This window comes from Canis lupus, chromosome 1 (assembly GCF_048164855.1).
Source record: "Canis lupus baileyi chromosome 1, mCanLup2.hap1, whole genome shotgun sequence".
NCBI classification, from domain to species: Eukaryota; Metazoa; Chordata; class Mammalia; order Carnivora; family Canidae; genus Canis; species Canis lupus.
The window spans coordinates 96,913,918-96,937,771 of NC_132838.1; the positions used below are offsets into that span (position 1 = coordinate 96,913,918).

At 53.0% G+C, this 23,854-nt stretch overlaps 1 protein-coding gene across 4 annotated transcripts in view; it reads right to left on the reverse strand.

Moving 5' to 3' along the window:
• Positions 1 to 10,786: 10,786 nt before the first annotated feature.
• Positions 10,787 to 23,854, reverse strand: part of SYK (spleen associated tyrosine kinase) — an 81,797-nt gene continuing 68,729 nt past the window's right edge. For all 4 annotated transcript variants that reach the window (XM_072841177.1, XM_072841150.1, XM_072841167.1 and 1 more), the window contains 3 exons: positions 17,655 to 17,795; positions 16,879 to 16,991; positions 10,787 to 11,346 (listed from right to left, as the gene is read on the reverse strand). In XM_072841177.1, the coding sequence (XP_072697278.1) occupies positions 11,274 to 11,346; positions 16,879 to 16,991; positions 17,655 to 17,795 (327 nt within the window). In that variant the 3' untranslated portion in view covers positions 10,787 to 11,273. The remainder of the gene's footprint in view (positions 11,347 to 16,878; positions 16,992 to 17,654; positions 17,796 to 23,854) is intronic.

Consider the following 23,854-nt stretch of genomic DNA (forward strand, 5'->3'; position numbering starts at 1 on the left):
TGAGATCATGACCTGAGCTGAAGGCAGATGCTTCACTGACTGAGCCACCCGGACACCCCGTCTTCTGTAGTTCTCTGTCTCTGTCTCACACACGCAGAGGGTCTTTGACCTCCAGTGCCTTCAGGTCGTATCACGTAGGAGGGGCTGGCTGCAGGGCGGGGGCTGCACCCCAGGGCCTGCAGGTGGGGTGAGAATGAACAATCTCCGGTTTCTGGGGCCCTGCGGGTCAGAGGGCAAAGGTGGAGCACACTGACCAGGCCGGGCACAATTGCTCCACGGACCTGGCTGGACACACCCACGCAGAGACCATGACGACACCAGGGGACATGGCCGTGGGAGGAGTTGGCTGTCCATCTGGTCATTACTCTTTTGTCCAGGCCTCCACCTGGATAATTAGTCCTGTCTTTAAATGGGCCCTTGTGTGTGGGCCAGACCCAAGGAAGCAGGAGGAAGCATCCTGGATTCCAGCAGACCCCCCTCCTCATCCAGGTCACTGTGGCACCTGCCTCCACTCTGTTGGCTGCACCTGCACCGCTGTCCCCTGCTGGCTGAAGGTGGATTGTGCCCGCCGGGGTCCAGTCAGGGCCATCTGGCTGTGAAAGGGTGTCTGTAGCTTGTGAAACACAAGTGTTGAAAGATCAAAGCCTTCAAGGGCCTCCAGTTCTCTGGCCATGAGCACCCGGGACCCACCCGGGGTGTCCTGGAGGGCAGGGCCAACCAGTCCTGCCAGAACTTTCTAGCTGACAGTCATAAGCAACAACCCCTGGTGAAAATGCATTTATTCACACAAGTGGAATCATGTCAGAGGTGGGCTGGATCACAGACTTTCTGAGCAGAGATCAGCCCCCGTGGAGGGGGAACAGAACATGCAGGATATGGTGACTGTACTGGGACCACCCGGGACCCCCATAGGGAGCACTTACAGTGGCCAGCAGCCCTGGTCTGCAGAGGTGGGGATGCCTCTGCCAGTTCTGAGGGCAAGTGAGGAGACAGGAGTGGGACGGGGTGGCAGGGTAGGGACAGGCGTCCTGGCCTGCCTGGCCCCCGACACACGCCCCAGCACGCAGCACGGTGCCTTGAGGCTGCCTGGCACTGGGCATTGGGATGCAGAGGTGGGCAGGATCCTTGCAGCTTGGTGCTCCACCCCCACCCCCCTGACCCAGACCCTGACCCAGACCCTGACCCTGACCCCAACCCTGACGCCCTCCAGGCTCGGGGGCTCTATAGGAACAAGGTCATTTCTTCAGTTTGCTCAGGCTGCTGGAAGCCCCCACGTGTGGGAGACAGTCAGGGGGACAGACCAGACCCCCTCAGTGTCCAACTGTTGGGCAACAGCTCTCAGTATCTAAATGCATGTGCCTCTGAGCGCCCGGCACTGTGCATATTCGCCGCCACGCGGGGCGCATGTGAGTGAAGTGCCGTGGGTACTGGGGTCTTCAGAAGGAACCTCCAGGCAGGTGGTTCTCTGGGAGGCTGACCCTGAGAGGGAGGGTAGGAGCGGGCGCTGACGGCGAGGGCCGTGGGCCCACTTGCATGGGGAGCACGCACAAGAAGGTGTGCAGCAGAGCTGTCCCCGGTGGGCCGACGCAGTCAGGCCCGCACAGCCCCATCTCCGTGAGGGGCCCTCACGCACCAGACGAGTCCAGGGCCCTGGGAACCTGCGATCCAGCCTCTAGGCCCTGGGATAACCACAGGGGGTGGTGGTGGGGGAGCTGGAGAGGCGGTGTGTGGGTGGAGGGGCCTTCTGAGACCCTGATGAGGACTACGGACCAGGGCTCAGCCTTGGGGAATGGACAGGACGGGGTAGGGACACAGACAGAACTCACACTAGCGCGTGGGCATGGCCCTGCAGGTGACTTCTGTTCCTTGTTTTGGGCATTTCCCATCTGCCTCCGTGCCCGCCACCGACACTCAATTCCACCCTTGCCCTGCCCCCCTGTCCTGTCTTCCTCCCTCCTCACCACCTCTCTTTCTCCCTGTCCGTCTGTCTGTCTCTCTAATAATACTCAGGTTCTCACTCTTCTGTTGGCCGTTGGCAGAGACGATTCACCAGGAAGCTAATACAAAGATCTCAGTGCTCAGGGTTGGAAAGGGCTGCTCCGAGGTCCTGGGAGAGGACCTAATAATGCAGGCGTGTTGTGTAAATAAGATTTCCTGGAGGACGTTGCTGCTATAAACAAACCGCGGAAGGAGCCATGACGTCTTCCGACAATGGATGGATAAAGAAGACGTGGCCTGTATGTACGACGGAATATGACTCAGGCAGCAGAAAGGATGAATACCCCGCATTTACATCTACGCGGATGGAACTGGAGGGTGTGATGCTGAGTGAAATAAGTCAATTGGAGAAGGACAATTATCATATGGTTTCACTCATAAGCTGAATATAAGAAATAGTGAAAGGGATTATAGGGGAAAGGAGAGAAAATGAGTGGGAAAAATTAGAGAGGGAGACAAAGCATGAGAGACTCCTAACTCTGGGAAATGAGCAAGGGGTAGTGGAAGTGGAGGGGGGTGGGGAGTTGGGGTGACTGGGTGACGGGCACTGAGAGGGGCACTTGACGGCCTGAGCACTGGGTGTTATACTATGTGTTGGCAAATTTAACGCCAATAAAAAAAAATATAAAAAAGAAAAAAAAAAAGATTTCCCAGAGGAAGATACTATATCTTCCACCTCTCAAGATGGCTGTCTCCTTCCCCTCCATGGTTCCCGGGGCAGCACTGCTAAGATTCTGAAAAGGAAAGATGTGCTGGGGGTGTGGACCCCTAGGCCCTGGGGTACAGACTGCCCGGCCCTGGATGCAGAGCACCTGATCCCTGAGGTGCAGAGCACCTGAGCTCTAAGGTGTAGACCACCCGGCCCTGGGGTGCAGAGTGCCTGAGCCCTGAGGTGCAGAGTGCCTGGCCCTGGGGTGCGGATCACCTGGCCATGGGGTGCAGACCGCCCGGCCCTGGGGTGCAGACTGCCCAGCCCTGGGGTGCTGAGTGCCTGAGTCCTGGGGTGCAGAGCACCTGGCCCTGGGGTGCAGAGTGCCTGGTCCTGGGGTGCAGACCACTGGGCCTTGGGGAGGAGACTGCCTGAGCCCTGGGGCCGCGTCTACCTGGCCTCCTGCATCTCCAGCTTCTGCCAGCTGCTGGGTGCAGCCAGACCACCGCCCACTTTCCTGAGCACCTGGCTCAGGATGGGCAGGTGGCACGCGTCCTTGTGGACGTGCGGGAGGAATGCGGTGGCCACGTGCAGAGCCGCCCTCGTGACTGTGGACGTTCCCTCAGGGTGTGAGCAGGGACGTTCTCACCTGGCATCGAGAGCCCCCTGGCGGCCACACACCTGGCCCGACACAAGTTACACAATCATAGGTGCACCGTGTTCCTGCTTTTCTTTTCCCGTGGAAATTGCAAAGAATGGAATCTACCAGAATTCCCATTCTCATGAGCCAAACCTGCAGCCGTGCCGCACTCAGGGCCGTCTGTCGGGGAGGCGCACACTGTCTGTCTCCGCAGGGGCCGGGCCCTGCCTTAGCTCCGCGCGTACCTGCAGCCGGCTCTGGTGGCTCCTGTGGAAGGGGCTTTCTCAGAGCTGGCTCTGCCATCCTGTGCGCGCTTCAGACTCCGCGGCCTGCCCCTGCCCCGGCCTCTGGGGAAGCCGTCGGAGATCCTCAGTCCCTGCTCAGGGGAGTCTTTCACATGAGGCTCCCAGGACTGGTGGAGGGCTCCGGGAGATGTTTGTGAGAGCATGGCTTCAGGTACAAATTACCGTGGCCTTTGTTCCCTGCCGGGCATCCCCACACCATCCAGGGGCACGGGTGCTGGTTGTGGCATTCGAGGCTGGTGTCTCCTGGATTCTTCTCCCGAGCAAGGCCCAGGTCCCAGAGGTTCCTTGATGTCATCTTGGGCTGACGGTAGTTCCGATGCCTTCTCCCCTGAGGGTTTACCTCTCTTTGTCAGACTTTGAGCTTTCCATGCTATACCTTTCCCTGTTCTTCCACAAAATGTTGGAACCTAAGTCACCGACAGTGATGAGGTTTAACAGTGAAAACTAGCGATTTCTAGTCCAATTTCTATCAGTCAAGAGAACCCAAGACCCTTATTCATTGCTGACCTGTGGTGGAACTGCTGCGGGCCTCACTCGAGGACCCAGCATAAAAATGCTGGGTCAGCACCACTTGGCTTCCAACAGAGAAGCCAACCTGCTGGAACTCAGGTCTGGCTGTGACCCTCACCATCCTGCCCCATATCCCTGGTGGCTCTGTGTGCCCCAGGTCAGAGCCCCAAGAAGCAGGGTGGGGAGTCACCTACCTCTTGGTGCCTCTGTGTAGACCGTCAAGGCCTATGGCCTGGGCCCCACCTGGACCAGCAAGGCCATGCTCTAGGAATAGAGCCTGGGTGCCTGCACTCTTAAGATTCCATTTAAGATTCTACGGGGCGGTCAGGCCTAAGAGCCAGGGCTGTGAGATAAAAGATCTGGGTCAGCCTCTTTTCTGAATCATGGCCTCTTATTTGTAAAATGAGGAATTAATAATGACAGCTGTCTCAAAACTTGGTTGTTTTCAGACCTCAAATAAACCTGAAAACACTCTGCCAGCTGTGGAATGCACAAAGGAAAGATCTGTGACAGAGTCCACCACACGGCATCCATGGGTCCAGGGTCTCAAACCAGCTCACGGTTGGCATGTGTGGGCAACGCTCGGGCCTTCACACCCTGTGTGCTGTTTTGAGCACAAAGCCCCCTGCTTGCAGGTGTGCCGGTGGTCAGAACCTGGCCCACCTGCTGAAGGGCATCAGGTAGGCATCCCTGCTTCTGACCCCCGAGCGCTCCGCTGGGTGCTTTCCGGAAGCTGAGAGTGGAGAGAGTGTAGACTGTGGCATCCACAGATTCTAAGGCCACTCTCAAGTGCCGTGGACGAGGAGGGGGTGGCTGCTTTCTCTCCCGGTGAAGCTTCCAGGATCCACTGGAGGCCTAGGGCTCAGGTCCAGCCCTGGGAGGCATCCCTGCCTGTCAGCCAGCAGTGCAGGGAGTGCCTCTGGGACCCGGTGGCCTCAGGGGAGCATGTGGGGGATGCAGTATTTGTCGTAAAGCCTGCTCTTCCAGTTAAGCTGGTTTCTCTGGGCCAGGAGGGCTGGTCCTTGTAGGGAAAGTCCAATTCCTGCAGGTGTGCAGAGAACGGCCCCCTGTCTGGGCCTCTGCGTCCCACACCCACACCGTCCCTGGAGCCAGAGCGGGCGGTCAGTGTCTGAGCGGCACAGGGGAGGCAGCCCTTTCATAGGAAGACCTGCCTGGGGGAGGGTTACCTCTGCAGGGTGGGGTGCATGCCCCGTTCTGCATGTGCTGGACTGACCTGGGGGCACAGGGACAAAGGGGGTTCACAGCAGAAAGTGATGGTCACGTTGAAAGGGGTCCTAATATGGACCACCATAGGCTTAGGAAGAGAAAGACAGTGCTTAACACAGTCTCATACACGCACGCACACACACACTCGTTTGTGTGCATGTACTCGCCCACACACATGAGCACACACATGCTCGTACACACACGTCCACATACACACAGTCCTGAGGGAGCAGTGCAGAAGGACGGGGGCCCCACTGGCCAACTGGGGTTTGCAGACAGCGACCAGCAGAAGCAGGGAGTCTGAAGGGAAGGAGGCGGGAGGCAGGTGCCCATCACAACAGCCACCTCCAGGGAGGACCTCACTGCAGAATGTGAAGGGATGGGTTGTGTTACCCCTTTTAATGGGAGACCGTCCCCGAGTGGACAAATGTGTAAATGCTTAGGAGGCAGACATAAGTCCATCGAAATGGCTACATGTTCACTGCTGCTGTTACCAGCAAGGCTTCCCTTTGGGGGAATCTTCCTAGTCTGAGTCGGTGTGGATGCTGTGTGTGTGTGTGTGTGTGTGTGTGAGTGTGTGTGTGAGTGTGTGTGCGTGTGTGGCTTTCTGCCTGGACTCTCCTGCCCTGTGTGTGCTCCACATGGTACCAACTTGAAGAGCGAGCATCTGGCTTCTTCTTTCTGCAGGGAGAAAGGTGGGGAGCCTGCTTATGGGGCGGTGCGGGTCCCGTGGCTGTGACGGCGGCCCGGATGACAGCGTGCAGCTTGGAGGCCTGCGCAGGTGGCAGCTGTGGGAGCACGGCCAGCATCCAGAAGTCTGCCCCACCAGACCCTCCCGTACGTGGACGCTGTCTGTGGATTTCCAGGGGTGCCATGTGATGGGAAATCAGGGCCTGGGTGCAGGTGGCTCGCCTCCTCTATGAAAATCACTGTCTTTCTGGCACAGCCACGTGGTAAAGGCCCCAACTTAGCAAAACGGTCCCCCACCCTGTCCCCTGTGTGCGAGGCTGCGGCCTCCTCCCCTCTGCCCTGTGTCCGGGAGGGAAGGTCCCCCTCCCCTGCAGCCAGGCCCGAGCGGGGAAGGTTTGCAGCCCTGGGTCGCCGGGTCCCAGCGTGCTCAGCGGCATCCTCAGCGGCTTACAGAAATATGTGATGTTGCCTGGAACCAGTACCACACACTAGCTCTTTATTTTTATGAACGAGGAAGAGCTGCTTATGAACAATATGCATTTTCCATTCATTGTTCCACAGTTTAATGACATGGAAAACTGAGTCATCTCGAGACCTCAAAGACTGCCAGGCATAGCATCTTGTGACTCATGGCTTTGGTCAAATAACGCCTAGCTAAACAAATAGCTCCTGGAACCGTCCCCGGCTGAGCGGCATGTGGGCAGAGAGCGTCACCTAGTCATCCGACGCCCTGCAAGGGGGCAGGGACCAGCAGCCTTCCCCACCCCCACCTGCCAGAGAGACAGACGGTCGTCAGACAAGCACAGACCTGTGGAATCCGCTCGGGGTGTGCAGGGCATCCGGGCGGATGTTACTGGATTGGGAGGCGGCTGTTCCAGAAAAGTGGTTTTTATTTTTTCCTCCTTTAGGCTAATTCTGCAAAACTCTAAAATCATAAGTGGCCCACGAAAGAGCTCTTAAGCAGTGAAACACCAAGTTATGTGCCCTGGGCAGCCCAGGTGTCTCGACATGCTACCATTTCTTCTTCTTCTTTTTTTTATTTGAAGACATGATTGATTGTTATGTGTCCTGGGGGGTGTGCATGTGTGTAGATGTGAGAGAGAGAGAGAGAGAGAGAGAGTGAATACGGTGTGTAAACAACCAACATTTGAGATCAGGACGGGGCTGGTTCTTCAGCTCCTAGGACAGCTAACTGCCTCCCCCACTGACACCCGGGACAGAATTACCTCCGTACCCACGGCCTGTGTCCCCCGATCTGTGCGGGGCTGTGGTCAGAGAAGCCGGGGAAACATTGAGCTGGCGAGAATGCATGAGGTGGTGTCTGTTAGGTTACTCCTCCAGTCCGAGTGGGCTACGGGCTCCCGGGGCCCTTCCCGGGGCAGGAGTGACCCTGGCTGCCCAAACTGCTCCGTTGGGGCAAGTGCCGGCTGCACCACACAGACTCACGGGTGCGGGTCGGCCCCTCGGGGGCCACGCTAGGGGGAAGGGGCTGAAGTAGGGCTGGGGCGCCGCCTCTGTCTGGCTCACATCACCCGGGAAAATGCAGAGACTCCGGAGGGCCCGCTGTCCCTGGCCGCCCACGGCCACAAGCAGTGCCCAGGAGAAGCACAACGCAGGAGCCGCCAGCACCGTCCATCCCTACTAGGACAGCACACGCACAGCAGGACCCATTCCTACTTTTGAAAAGGCGTCTGCCTTCCCTGAACCGAGGGCGCGTTTACGGACCTGGGCATGACAGGTGCGAGCCCCAAGGCCCCCCTGGCCCGAGCTCACTCAGCCACACAGCTGCCTCGCATCCCGGCTGTGGCTCCTGCCCCTTCCCTGGTGTCGAAGGCTCAAGGTCAAGGTCCCTGGCTTCCTGAGCTCCCACCCCGCTGGCCCGCGGGTCCCCATGAGGTGAGGCCTCCCCCGACATTTTCAGAGCTGGGCCCCTGGTCTCTGCGTCTGCACTCACGAGTGTCGGCACAAGGTGGTGGGTGAGCCTCCCCCGCGTGCAGGGGACCCACCCCTGGCTGGTGCTGGGGACCAGCCGACTGTATTGCTCTGCACCCCTACGGCTTCCAGAGCAACAGGTGCGTTCTGTGTTGACCCCATCTCTTGCTGTCCTGGTGTCAGGGTTGCTGAGGGAGTATGAGGTCAGCCCACTCCAAACCTCTGCCTGTGTTGGCAGGAGGCCCATCAGTGGGACCCCAAGGGAGGCTGGGGGCCTAGAGAGGCACCGACCCTTGACCTGTGGTCCCAGGCCCAGCCCCAAGGCGACCCGCACCTGTACTCCCTGTGAACTGGCCCGCTTAGAAATCCTGCTGGTCCAGCCTGAATTTTTTTTTTTCTTTTTCTTTTTTAAAACCTCAAAGCACTTTCATCGCCAGGAAAGCTGTCGTGGCAGGACTCCATCTTCAGACCTGCTGGAGCCACGTTCTGGAGGCAGCCGAGCCCCCATCTGCTCCCCTCCTGTCCACTGCAGGCGGCATGGGCGCCCGGGACACCTCCAGGCAGCGGGACTTCGGGAGAAGTGAGAACAGCCAGCAGCGCATCCCCTGTCCCCCCCCCAGCAGGACTCCTGCCTCACGCTGGCACTTAGGAGGTCCCTGGGGGTGAGGCCCAGCACGTGTGGTGTGTGGGCTCCTGTGCTATGCGTGTCGGTGGCATGTGCGAGTGCACCTGTGACATGCAGGAACGTGTGTCGTGTGTATATTTCCATGCTGTGTGTCCGTGGTATGTGAGTGAGCCTGGGTGACCCCCTTAAAACAGCTGGAGAGGGGGGTGTGATCTAGAACTCCTCCACTCCCCACAGAGCCCTGTAAGCTGTCCTCACACAGAACGGGAAAGCCCACAACCCCCAGCCGGGCTTTGGCACTTGCCAGGATCTGTGGGATCATCATGCCCCCCCTTCCCTGGGGGTATGAGGCAGGTTGTGAGGCCCTCCTCGGGCAGACCCTCCCACCCCGCCCAGGAACAGGGGTGACGGCCAGCCAGGGCCCTCCTCGGCACGACTTTGCACAACAGAAGCTCACGGACCTGCTCCCAGGGATCTGTGTGCATCCAGCTTTTTAGGACTCACCTGGGCACCCAACACTAAAAATAAACAAAAAAAAAAAACCACACCTCGCATTTAATGATGCTGTTTAACACTGTTTATTTGACGGTGAGACCTACAGCATTCTAGTAACACCCATGAAAATCATCACAAAGCTACTTTAAAAACTTTTATTTAAAAAAAATCATAGTTAAAAAAAATGTGGTTCTTCGAAACGGTGGTGCGTGCTCTGTGGGAGGGAGTGGGGGAGCCCCAAGGACGCAGCGGTCACCCCCGTGCACGGACACCGAGGCAGAGCCGCGGTCGCTGGGCTGGGGTCAGTGGGAAGCCGCCGTCCAACAGGAAAGCCAAGGCCCGTGACAGCCCCTGAAACAGTCCCTGTGACTGTCACCACAGCAGGGATCACCGCTGTGTTCCGGGAGCCTCCAGGCCCACGGTGGGGACATGGTGTCTGTGGCATCGGCACTGATTGGTTCTGGCCTGAGTGGCGCATCCGTTGGCTGAACGAGGAGTGGGCAGTGGCCCGGGCGCCGGGGGGCGTGGGGGGCAGAGAACCGTCGGGTGGGCGGTGAGCGTGGGAGGTCCAGCCCTGGCCAGCGCCCCGTGAGGATCCTGACCTCGCAGACGTCGCCCGTTCACACCGCGGAGCCTCCCGTGGGCGGCCTCGGCCAGAGACATGGCCCGGCGGCAGCAGGAAGCCATTCAGAACACGGCCTCTTGCTCGGCTGTCACCGGTGCTTTGTCCCAACCCTTCCGCGGGGCACGACTCCAGCAAATCTACATACAGCCTGGCCGCAGAGATCCGGTCACTCACCTTTTTAGCTTCAGGGACTCCGAGTGTATGTTGCCACTGTTTTGAGTACGTGCTCGGCAGCCAGGGCTTCCTATTCAGCAAAACGATTAAACTGCCAGGGAGCATGACCCCGAAAGGTCTGGGTGGGTTCTAAACGCTTCTTCCCACCAGTTTGATGAGTGGCTCAGGTCCCCTTCTGGCTCAGCAAGGGTGCCAGCTTCTGCCTCTCCCCCCCCCGGTCCCCGGGGTGCGAGGAGGGACCAGGTGTCTCCCCACAGCATGGACGTGCACATTACGATGTCCAAGGACCGCCCAAGTTTGTGGGGTCAGGGACCTCAGGACGACGGCTGATTCTTTCAAACTGGCGTTCGTGGGCCAAGGGCACGTATGAGCTCACTCGTTACTCGAGGGCTCACGCCCCCTAGAAGACCAGCACAGGACTCCCAGGCATGTGGCTTTGCCCCAAAGTCCACTCGGGCATGCTCGTGGTGAGGCGCCGGGTCTGTGGCTCTATGATGGATAGAAACAAGCTTAGGAAACTCATCCATGGTGGCCGTGGCCACTGGGCTGTCCCCTTCACCCCCACACCATGAACACAGAGAGAGTCGGGGGGTTGGCGGCACTGTCTCTCCAGGACACGGAGCCGGGGCCTCCCCAAGGAGAGGACAGCCCGCTGCACGGTGCCATCTGTCCTTGCTCAGGCCTGAGGGGACAGACGGCCCCTCTCCACCACCTCCATGCGAGCCCCGACCGGGGAGGGTGGGCTGGGCAGAGGCCCTCAGCGGGGAGGCACACCAGGTCAGCTCACGCCGACGGCCCCATCTTCCACGTGGAGGGGCGTCTTGAGTCTCTGGAGGCACAGAGCGAAGGCGCGACCCGCACCTGTACTCCCCGTGAACTGGCCCCACGCTTAGAAATCCTGCTGGTCCAGCCTGAATTTTCTTTTTCTTTTTCTTTTTCTTTTTTAAAACCTCAAAGCACTTTCATCGCCAGGAAAGCTGTCCTGTGGCAGGACTCCATCTTCAGACCTGCTGGAGCCACGTTCTGGAGGCAGCCGAGCCCCCGTCTGCTCCCGTCCCGTCCACTGCAGGCGGCGTGGGTGCCCGGGACACCTCCAGGCAGCGGGACGTCAGGAGGCAGACACACAGCCCGAAGGGAACCAACCTGCCAGGGCAACCACACACACAGGGGACACAGAGCCGTCCACGGGTCCCTGGGGCCTGGGGTCTGTCTGTCTGCCCAGGCTGTCGGGGGAGGGCGAGTTCCAGGACAGGCTCTGGGGGCAACAGTCAAGGGGCATGCTGTGCACAAGGCTGGCTCTCCTGTCGGCACAGAGAGGGGGCCGCTCTCAAAATCTGTATGCTGGGCGGGCTGTGCTGTGACGGCTCCCCTCACCCCTGGCAGCCACGGAGGGTGTGGGGCCGTTAGTTCACCACGTCGTAGTAATAATTGCGCAGCCGCAGCTCCACGGCTTCGAACCCCGGCCTGCGATCCACCCTGCAAAGGGAAGAGGTGCATTAGCGCTGGTGTTTGCGCTGCTCTGGGATCCAGCCCCCCAGCCCCTAAGAGGGCAGCAGGTGCCAACGGCCATGCTCCCTGCAGGCACCTGCTGGCCCTGCTCCCCACACCGGGCGACCAGAAGCCCCCGCAGAACAGAGTCAGGCCCACCCGATCTGCAGGGCCCAACCTGCACACAACGGGATCGCCACGTGATGCACTTCGGTCTTCACCTTGGGAGATGTTTTGCTCTCAAAGCTAGGAGCTCTGATCCGCCCAGTTTGGAGACTTTCTCCTGCTGATCCAGCAAAATAGAAAGCACCTAAACATACCTACTGGGTCAGTGGGCCCCAGGCCCGTATTTCAAGTTGGACTCCGACTCTTGTTAAAAATGGATGGGCACAATTTGAACTCCCCCCTCACCTTGACAGGATAGCTCCGTATCTTCTGAAAACGTGCTGTTGATATGGGATTGTATTAAACTCAAAACCTGGGATGCCTGGGGGCTCAGTGGGTGAGCATCTGCCTTTGGCTCAGGTCATCATCCCGGGGTCCTGGGATTGAGTCCCACTTCGAGCTCCCCACAGGGAGCCTGCTTCTCCCTCTGCCTGTGTCTCTGCCTCTCTTTGTGAGTCTCTCATGAATAAATAAATAAAATCTTAAAAAAAAAACCCACAAATCTCAAAACTTGCCACGGCAGATGCAGAGGTGGGCCCCCTATTACAACACTCAGCACTGCAAGGCGGTACTTTATGTCACTGTTGGGGGCAGGTCACGACCTAAGCAATGATGTGCAAACATTTCTAACAATTCGTAACTTCTGAATGAGCTTGTATGGACTTCTCCGCTTGCTCCCCCATGACGGGACCGGCTGGAAGCAAGTATGTCTTAAAATTGTGAGAACCTACTCAGGCATGGAAGCTATTTTGCTGACATTATGGGATTTGGGGCTTTCCTGCTAGTGGGTAGAGTTGCCCAGTAAGTGAAACAGAACTTGGGGTTCCACGAGGTGCCGCATGCACATTCAGACTGTGATTTCCAGAGGTGGAAGGCCCAGCACGGGTCTGGTAGGGCAGCCCAGGGGGCCAGGCTCACGGGGACCCAGAATCACTTACCACTGGGAGGAAGCTCTGTTTCTACAGAACCAAACTGGGTTTTGTCAAATGGCATCAAAATAAATGGTTTCACCTACAGCTTTCAGGAGCTCCCGAAATCCAGGATGAACTGCAGGACTTTGTCAGGGGTCTGTGGTCATGGCGGGGGACGCGGGCCACCCCAGGCTTCAGGGTGGGGGCTGTGACTCTGGCCACCAAGCTGTGATCAGGGAGGGTGGGGTGGTGGCCATGCCCTGTGCAGGAGCCTGGGTGGGACCCATGTCGACCCAGACGGACAGCCTCCCTCCTTTTACACAGAACACACCCCATCATCTTTGCAAAACCCAGGGTCCCTCTCCCACTCTGGGGACCAGATGTACAGAGCTCCCAAGTCTCTGGCCACTCAGCAACCAGGCACTGAGCACACAAACCAGTATAGGGATACAGGCCAGCCCTCAGCAGAGACACCCTGTGAGGCTTCCTGAGGGTGGGGAGGACCCTCCTCGATGCCCCTGGGATGATACTGAGCATCAGTCAGTGTGGCCAAGTGCCCTGTATGTGTGCCCGCTTCCTGCCCGTCCCCACTTGTCTGTGTCACCTCCGCAGGCCTTGGGGGGCTTTCTTTGCTCGGGCCCTCGTGCCAGTGGCCCCTCTTTCCTCATTGCCTGCACCCCCGCCCCCAATCCTGGGGTCCTCAGGTGGAACACTGCTCCCTAACACAGGCCCATGTGGACCTCTAACGACAGTCCCCGTGATTCCTGACAGTGGCTCTATGGCCATCAAATATGTAATCATGGGCTTAAGTGGGGCTGAAGTGGGGTAATGTGTGGTATGTTTGCCCCACACACCCAATCCTCCAGCACAGCCAGCCTAGGGCTGTAACCTTCACCCAGAAAGTGTCAACGGGTGGGCTGGGTGGGTACGTGGAGGGTGGTCAATGGGACGTGTCAGTGATAAATCTCAAAGTGTGCACGTATATGTCTGTCTAAACAGCTCCCAATCTGCCCATCCATCATCTGTCTATGCAGCTATCATATGTTAACCAACTCATCTATCTAGTTGAATGTTTAGAACAAAAAAAAGCCTCAAAAAGCATGAAGAATACATAGGGTTTGTTTGTATTCATGTTGGTGACCCACCAGGTTCTGGAAGCTCACTGTGCTTCTGTGAGCCAGGCGGGTGCTGCATCTCTTTGTGTGAGAAAGTGCTTCCCCGCAGGAGGTGTCCTGGGACACCCCCACCCCCAGCCCATGTGAACCACACCCTCCAGGGCCCTGTCCTCACCGCTGATATGCCATTGGACCCATCACCTTCTTAGAGCGCATGGATTCTTTAGCTCACTTATTGCCTGGCCGCCCCCCCCCCCAACTGCAGGCTCTAGCGGGGCAGTTCCGTGAGGCTTGCTGACCCCCGCCCCAGGTGCAGGGATGGTGGCTTGCATGCATGAATGCTGGGCGCTCAGGGGAGGGGCTCTCAGGGATAGTGAATTCAAGACTGGGGCTCTTAGGGGAGGGGGCACTCGGGATGGGGCATTCAGGGATGGGGTGCTCAGAGGACAGGGTGCTCAGAGGACAGGATGCTCAGGGATGGGGTGCTCAGGGATGGGGATGCTCAGAGGATGGGGATGCTCAGGGATGGGGTGCTCAGGGATGAGGTACTCCGAGGATGAGGTGCTCAGAGGGAATGGACTTGGCACTGAGCAGAGCAGGGACGCAGGAGCAGGCCTCATGATGGTCCAGGCAATGTCACCCCGTTGCTCATGTTTACTGATCTTGAAGCAGCATGTTGGGCCCCATCTAGATCATTCCTGACCTCAGAGACACTCAGTGTCCATGCTTTTCTCCATTGGGCAGAAGTCCATTTTTCAGGGTAAAGAGACCCAACTTCTCCTGATTCACAGGGGCTTTCCCCCCCTGGCATCCCTAATTACAGGGCAGGCGCTGACTCTGTAGAACATGACTGAAGCCCCCAGCCCTGCCACTCCCTGTTTTCGTGGGGGCCCCTCTTCCCTGCCTGGCTCTGTCCGTGCACCTTGCCCTCCGTGTGACCTCTGCAGGTGCTGCCTCGAGTGCCTTATTCTCCTCTGGAAGGGAGATGCCCAGAGGTGGGTTCTGTCCCCCACCCCGTCGCTCCAGGACACACCATAGAACCAAAGGGCAGGCTGGCTGGAACAGAGCTGCAGGCTGCCCGGGACGGGACGGGCATCCCCCCGAGATCCCCAGGGAGGGCCCTGCTGCCAGGCCATCTCCTGGGGTCTGAGGCTCCCTGGGGGCCGTGCCCAAGGAAGTGGAGCTTTGTCATCCAGGAGCACATCTAACTACGTACACTTAGACCCAGGCTCTGAGCACCCCATCCCCCCGCCATGTCGGGTCACGACCAGAAGAACCCGAACCTTCACAAGTACAGAGGTGCTGGAAACCAATCAAACCCTGCCAAGGAGCCGTGGTGTCTAGTCCTGGGCACGGGCTGTCCTCTTGCCCTCCACCTGCCCACACTCGAATCCCACGGCTGGTTCAGTGAGCAGGCCTGGGTGGAAGCCACCGGAAAGGCACCCCGGCCTGCAGCCTCGCTGATGTGACTGAGACCTCTTGGTGGGCACCTACCCCGGGAAAGAAAGACTTCTGAGGGCTCAGAGGCCTGCTGAGGACCCAGGAGACCTGTGTCGCTGGTGTGTCCACTCTCTGTGGACCATGCTGGGGTGACAGCGCAAGGGGCCGCATGTGTCCAGCAGGGATGGGCGGGCAGAGCGGGGCCTGGTCCCGATGCCCCAAGTCATAGCAGAGCGTGCAGAGCACTGAGGGTCTGGGGCAGGTCAGGGCCCCCCACCCCGGAGCCGAGCAGAGGTGCCCCCACTCCTGGCCGCCCCACCCCGTGGGGCCCGTCCCCTCCTCACTGGCAGACACAAAGGACGCCAGACAAACCGTGTCGGTATTAGCATTAAATGCCGAAGTGCTGATTTTAACCATCTCCCTGACAGTCCACTTTAATTTCGGGTTTTAAAAAATGTGTTTCAGGATGATTTCAAGCATCTTCTTCCCCAGGAAGTGAAACTTTCCATGGGAAGGCCCCAGGCAGGCAGGAGAACACATCCGTGAACGCTCACTTCTAGCAAGCGCCCTCCCTGGCTTACACCTGCCCCGCGGCCTTGCGCTGCTGTCGGGGGTCACTTGACCCCATGTCCTTGGGAAAGAGGGGTCGCTGAGGTCAGAGGCCGGCCTGCGCCCATGGAGGGAAGGCTCGTGAGCGTGTTCCCGACCTGGGGCTCGGCCCCCAGGGAATCTTCACAGCCCTGGGAGCATGTAGGGGGGTCTTTCCAAAGCCAAGCAGGGCACAGGGTGCCTGCTGGAGGCCTGGGTGAGCCTGCGCTGTCTCCGGTGGCTCTGACGGGGCCCCCTTTCCCTGGACAGTGTCTGCAGCAGATGGAGGGACATGTGCCCTCTCCCTCTGGGGCTGACCTGGGGTCATCTCTAGATCATGATGGCATTCATGACCTCCACTCCCAACTGCGGAGGAGGGTGCTCCTTGGGGAGTCACAGAATCAATCCCAGGCCGCATCTGAAAGCACTTGGAACATTCTGGAACCTTCAGATGCTCCTGCTGCACCGGCCTGTGTATCTGACAGCACAGCTGACCCCGCGGCACTGAAGCCAGGACACAGCATGCACACAGGCTCCTCTAGATCACACTCCTGCCACATTTCAGAGTTATGGGTGGGTGGGGGGGTGCTCACTGGCATACACCGGGGTCAGACACACAAGGACCGGGGCCCAGGATTCCCTACGGTCTACTCGCAGGCTGCCCGTTAGGCAAGGTCAAGGCCACTTCCCTGATTGGCAGCCGGGACGAATCCCCGACTCTTGTGTGTGACGTGTTTCTCTGGCCTGCTGAGGTGCCCTGCACAACACCTGCCCACCCCAGGCCATGGGCGCCCCCCCCCACCCCCCTGGCAGGATGTGTGACGGCACCCGGCAGACTGTGAGGACCACTTCCAAGGGCTGAGTCACCGCTGGGGCAGCGCTCCCTGGGCCGATCCCCCGTGACTTGGAAGACACCCAGGGTCTCTCCTCGACAGCTGGTCAGGAATAGGGCAAGTATGACATCCCCTTGCTGAGGACCCCTGCCGTTCACGACCACCACAAGTGGGTCATGGACTGGCCCAGACTCCCATGGACACCTTTTGAGCTGACCACCCTCACCCCCCGGTGATAAAAATCCACATTTAAATGTTGATACACTGGATTAGAGTTAATTGTCTAAACATATTTTTTGGACCAAAGAATACGAGTGCATGGTCCAGGGAGCAGGCCCCCCCACCCCTCTTTGGTTAGAAGAGAGCACATCCCTGGTTCATGAAAAGGCAGAGGCGGAGCTGCTTTTCCATGCCTTCCCATCTGCCCCAGGGCCTTGGCGTGAACTGCAGGGCATGCTGGGTACTCACTCATATGTCCAGCACAGCTTCATCAGCTCGTACATCTCCCTTGGACACCCCGCGGGGCACCCCATCCTCTCTCCTTTCTCCAGCATAGCTGAAACTTCACTTCCTTTCATGCCCTAAAATGCAGAACACACCCGAGCTTGTTAAAGGCAGCGTTCAGCAACACAACATAACAACCACAACACAACACAACAGAGCAAAAGAACAGAGGGCATGATTTCACGTATAAAAAATACAAAAGCGGGAGCACCTAACCCATGACCTAGAGGTCAGATGGGGTTACCCTTGGGGGACAGGCCATAGGTGCCTGGGGTGCTGTTGTGTTTCATCACCTGGGGGCAGGTTTCATGGGGACACCTCGTTTGTGAAAATTCATCAAGCTGTATTCTAGCACATGTGCACTTTTTGGCATGCATGTTTTGATTTTTAAAAATCTAAAATATTTAACTAAACTATAAATTTAATCCTGGAACTAGCCAGGATGAAATATCTCTATTTCTACCCTAATGAATGTTGAGTTAGATCTATTTTATGCATATTTACAGGTGTAATGGACAATGAAAAGAAATACACTGTGCAATTAATATCAAATATATACATTTTTCCAGTCTATATTAAACTGAGGTCATATTAACCGCTCAGGGTCACCAGACAGAGAAAGGCTCCGACAGGGAGCCCAGATTTGACAATTTTATGATTTTTCAGCACCTCGTAACAACAATCGGGTGCTTCTCTGTCCCGATGGCCACACGGCTGGAAGTGAAAGAGCAGGGGCTCACCCGATAGGGCTTCTGCCCATAGGAGAACGCCTCCCACATCAACACCCCGAAGCTCCAGACGTCACTCTTGCTGGAGAACTTGTAGTAGTTGATGCACTCCGGGGCGTACCACTTCACGGGCCACTTCCCGTGGGTCTGGGCCTGAAAGCAAAGCAGACAGAGGCTCTCCATGACACCAGAATTGCGGACACCCATGCTCAAAGCAGCAACAGGTGTGTGCCACCGAGTGTCCATCGCCCGAGGAACCGATGAACAAAGTGTCAATATCCATGCGATAGGGTATCATTGGGCCTTAAACAGGAAGGGGATGCTGTGCCTGACCCTGGAGGTCGCTCTGGGAGGACAGACACCAAGGCAGGTCTCTAAACGACACACACATTGTGCCGTGGATGGAGCTTGAGGACATCACGCTCAGTGAAACAAGCTGGTCAAGTCCCTACAGCACAAATAGTGCATGAAAGCAGGCACCTGAGGCCCCGACATGGGTCTGGTTCACAGAGACGACTGCCAAGGACCGGGATGAGGGGGCTCACAGGGGGAACGGGGAGTAGCTGTCTAATGAGGACACAGTGTCAGAGAATTCTGGAGACTGGTCGTACACACAGGGAATAACACTTAATCCAACTTAACTTACCACGAAGTTAACATTAGCCAACTGCACCCTTAAAAATAGTTAAGACGGTGTAATTGAGGTTAGCAAATGAAATTAATGTATATTAACCACAATTAAAAAAAAAACAGGAATAAAATGACTCACAGAATGCCCTGTGCACGTGTGCATGTATGTATTTGTTCTGAAGCTTAAAAATATGTATTTAAATCTTAAAAAAATTAAATTTTAAGTTTCAATTGTATTTTTAAAGATTCAGACTGTATTTCTTGTACTTTTTTGTCTTTTTCTCTTACCTCTTCTTTTGGCTACTCATAGCTTCGTGGAGCCTGTTGTAACTACTGAAGAGTCAAGCCCGAATATTACCTTCATGGTTGTGCTCCGAGAAATACTAGACTATTCCTAAGTATATTTAACTATTACTATGTATTTGTCTATGATTTTAAGCTAATGTTAATTATTTTGTCACAGGCTGTTAGTATCGCTGGAAAAAATGTTTTAAACTTTTCTTTTTCTAAAAAGATTTTTAGAGATTTTATTTTTAAGTCATCTCTACACCCAATGTGGGGCTCAAACTCACCACCCTGAGATCAAGAGTGACACGCTCCACCAATTGAGATAGCCAAGCACTCCAAGAATGTTTTAAACTTTCTACTTTAAAAAAGTAAGTGGTAGTAAAGACATTGAGGCTATGCCCAGCAAAAACCCTTTCCTCCGGGGTTTGGAGTTCGGTGCACGAAAGTCCTGCTCCGTCCTATGGACGACATTCTAACCAGCACCCTTTGGGCTGAGGAGAGATGGCCTGCCCTATGGTAAGTAAGTCAGTGGGGTGCAGCCCTGGGACGTTGCTCTGGGAGGACAGGCACCAAGGCAAGTCTCTAAATGACACACTGATTACACTTCTATCTCAATGATGTAATGCATCATTTTTAGATTCTGATTTTTCAAAAGTTATGAACAATATAGTCATGCGTGCTATTTCCATTTTAATTTGAATTTTGAGGTGATACACATCTTCAGCCATTGGGATGGCCGCATTTGATCATCTTTTCTGAATCCCTCCAGAAAAATCTATATCCAAGTATGGGGGGTAATATGTACCTTTTGGGATGTAGAAAAGCTAGGGATATACGTTGCCAACTTTTAGAAGCATTGATTGCATGCTTCCTATAAATCTACTACAACTTAACCAGCCTCCTACTGAGAGCACATTACGTAGTTTCCTGATTTTTGCTGGGATGAGTGTGACTGACAGTGTGTGTCTGTGCCGCATGCAGGGCAAAGACCTGTGGGATCAGAGGGCCTTTGTGTTTACGGTCATGGTGTGGTGCAAGGTCATGGGGCCACATACAGATCTGCTTCGATCAGTATCAGTATCCTTTCTCTTTAACACTCTTTACTCTGGATTCTGTGCCACTTCATGTTGTTTTCTTCAAGAAATCCCCCAAGTCCCCATCTTTTCAGTGATGTGCATTCTCTCTGCTCCTAACATATACGGTATGATGACTGAGACACATACCTATAGCAAAATGTTAGGATTACACACAATAAGGTTAGGTAGCACATCCTTCATCTGACAAAATGACCGTTGTTTGTCGTCATTCTGGTGAGAACATTTAAGATGTATTCTCTTAGCAGCTTCCACGTATATAACACAGTCCGTAGACTATGGTCACCATAGGACACAGAGACCTCCAGAATTTATTCCTCTGATAACTAGACGTTTATGTTCTGAGACCAACATCTTCTCATGTCTGTACCCCTTGGACCCCGACAACATAAATCTACTGTTTATAAGAGTTTGGCTTTTTAGTTTGCACATATAAGTGAGGTCATGCAGAAGTGATCCTTCTGTCTGACTTTTCACGGAGCCTAATGCCCTTGAGGTCCATCCATGTTGTCGCAAATGGCAGCATCTCCTTCCTTTTTTATGATTGGTATCCCATATATTTGCCTACATTTAAAAAAATTCTTTATTTAAATTCTATTCAGTTAACATATAATGTATTATTAGTTTCAGAGGTAGACTTAGTGATTCATCAGTTGCGTATAACACCCCATGCTCATCACATCACATGTACTCCTTAATGCCCATCACCCATTACCCCATCCCCCCCAACCATCTCCCTGCCAGCAACCCTCAGTTTGTTTCCTAGAGCTCAGTCTCTTATGGTTTGTCTCCCTCTGTTTTCATCTGACTTTATTTTTCCCCTCCCTCCCCCTATGATCCTCTGTTTTGTTTCTTAAATTCCACATATGAGTGAGATAATATGGTATTTGTCTTTCTCTGACTTATTTCACTTAACATAATACCCTCTAGTTCCATCCATGTTGTTGTAAAAGAAAAGATTTCATCCTTTTTGATGGCTGTATATGTGTACACACACATCTTCCTTATCCATTCATCTCTCGATGAAACATCTGGGCTCTTTCCATATGTGCACTATTGTGGACATTGCAGCTATAAACATTGGGGTGCAGGTGCCCCTTCAGATCACTGTGTATGTATCCTTTGGGTAAATACCTACAAGTGCCATTGCTGGGTCACAGGGTAGCCGTATTTTTAACTTCTTGAGGACCCTCCATACTGTTTTCCAGAGAGGCTGCACCAGCTTGCATTCCCCTCAACATGTAAAAGGCTCCCCTTTCTCTACATCCTCACCAACACCTGTTGTTTCCTGAGTTGTTTATTTTAGCCATTCTGACCAGTGTGAGGTGGTATCTAATTGTGGTTTTTGATTTGTATTTCCCTGGTGTCGGTGATATTGAGCATTTTTCCATGCCTACATTTTAAGCCAATATACATACACATACACTACCCCCCCATCCCATCTTTATCCATTCATCTGTTGCTTGGTATTTAGGTTGTTTCTATATCTTGGCTACTGTGCATAATGTTGCAATAAACATGAGAATGCAGATAGCTCTACCAGATAGCGATTTCATTTCCTTCAGATAAATATGCAGAAGTGACACTGCTGGATCATATGGTAGTTCTATTCTTAATTTTTTGAGGAACCTCCATACTGTTTTCCACAGTGGCTGCACCAGTTTACATTCCCACCAACAGTTCATGAGGATTCTCTTTCCTCCACATCCTCATCAACACTTGTTATTTCTGGTCTTTTTGATACTAGCCATTCTGACAGGTGTGGTTCTGATTTGCATTTCCTGATGATTGGTGATGATTGCATTTCCTTTATATTGGCCTTTGGATATCCTGTTTGGTTACAGAAATATAGAAAGAGAATAGAAAATGTCTAGTCAAGTCCTTTATGACTTTTAAAATATGATGTTTTCTTTTTTGCCATTGTTTTACAAAATATATTTTGGATATTTATCCCTTATTTGCTGGTTTGCAATTTTTTTTCTCATTTCATAGGTTGCCTTTCCACTTCTGTTTCTTTTGCTGTACAAAAGCTCTTTAGTGTGACATAATCCCACTTACTGATTTTTGTTTTTGCTGCTTTTGCTTTTGGTGTCAAATTAAAAAAAAATCATTGCCAAGATCAATGTCGAGGAGGCTTTTTTGTATGTTTTCTTCTCAGAGTTTCACGGCTTCAGGTCCTATGTTTAAGTCCTTAATCCATTTTGAGTTGATTTTTATGAGTGGAACAATATAGAGGTCCAATTTCATTCTTTTGCATGTGGACATCCAGTTTTACCAGCACCGTTTATTACTGAAGTGAGTGTCTTTTCTTCACTGAATATTCTTGGCTCTCCTATCAAATATTAGTTGGCCATGTATGCATAGGGTTATTTCTGGGCTCTTGGTTCTGTTCCATCAGCCCACATTTCTTTCTTTCTTTTTTTCTTATTTTTAATTTTTTATTATTATTTTTCATTTCTTTCTTTACATTGGTACCATATTGCTTCGATCCCTATAGCTTTGTGGTGTAGTTTGAAGTTAGAAGGCATGATGCCTCCAGTTTTGTTCTTTCTCAAGAATGCTTTGGTTACTTGGGGGTCTTTTATGGTTTCATATGCATTTCAGAATTTTTTTTCTATTTATGAGAAAAATGCCATTGGAATTCTGATAGGAATTTGCATTGAATGTACAGGTGGCTTTGAGTAGTATGGACACTTTAACAATATTAACTCTTTTGCTCTATGAACACAGGATATCTTTCCATTTTATTTGTCTTCTTCAATTTCTTTCACCAATGTCTTAAAGTTTTTGGTGCGTAGATCTTTCACTTCCTCATTTAAATTTATTCCTGAGTATTTTGTTGCTTTGATGCAATCATAAATGAGTTTTTCTTTATTTCTTTTCAGACAGTTCATTGTGGATACAAAGAAATGTGGCAAATTTTTGCAAGTTGGTTTTGTATCTTGCTACTATACCGAATTTCTTGATGAGTTGTAATATTTTTTGGGTAGCGTCTTTAGTATTTTCTATACGTAAGATTATATCAACTGCAAATAGAGACAATGTTATTTTATTTAAGCCATGGATGCCTTTTATTTATTTTTCTTGCCTAAATGCTCTGGCTAGAACTTCCAGTGAATACCATGTTGAATAGGAGTAGTAGGAGTGGACATCCTTGTCTTGCTCCTGATCTTAGAGCATGTTCCTTCTATACCCACTTTATTGAAAGTATTCATCATGAAAAGATACTGAATTTTGTCTAACGCTTTCCCTGCGTCTATTGAGATGATCATATGATTTTCATCTTTCATTCTTTTAATGCAGAGTACCATATTTGTTGTTTTGCAGATGTTGAACCATCCTCCTTTTTCCATTTTTTGGAAGAGTTTGTGAAGGACTGGCATTGATTCTCCTTTAAATGTTAGATAGAATTCACCTGTGAATTTTGTTAAGGTCCATTTGACCTAAAGTATAGTTCAAGTCTAATGTTTCCTTATTGATTTTCTGTCTGGATGACTTTTTTATAGTTAAAAAGTGGGGTCCTGAAAATCCCTACTATTCTTACATTATTGTCTATTTCTCTCTCATATATGTTAGTATTTGTTTATTCAGGTTATACTAAGAAAGTTCTCCAACGTTGGGCGCATATATATTTAAAATTGTTATATCCTCTTAATGAATTGACTCCATCATTATTATATAGTGAGTTTCTTTGTTTCTTGTTACAGTTTTTTACTTAAGTCTGTTTTGTCTATAAATACATCTACTTCTGTTACTTTTTGGTTTTCATTTTCATGGACTATCTTTCTTTATCCCTTTACCTAGAGTTTATGTGTGTCCTTAAAACTGAAGTGAGTCTCTTACAGGCAGCATGTAGTTTAGGTCTTTTTTTTTTTTTTAATTTATTCTGACACTCACTATTTTTGGTTGGAGAATTTAATCCATGTACAATTAAAGTAACTATTAATAGATAAAAACTTATAAATGTGTTTTCCAGCTGTTTTGTAGCTCCTTAGCTCTTCTATTCCTCTCTTGCGGTCTTCCTTTGTGGTCTGATGGTTTTCCATAGCAGTGTGCTTAGATTCTCTTCTATCTTGTGTGTATCTACTGCAGGTTTTTTGCTTTGTGATTACCCTGAGGCTTACATAAAACATCTTACGTATGTAACAGTCTGTTTTCAGGTGATAACAACTTCACTTTGATTGTATAAAAAACTCTACC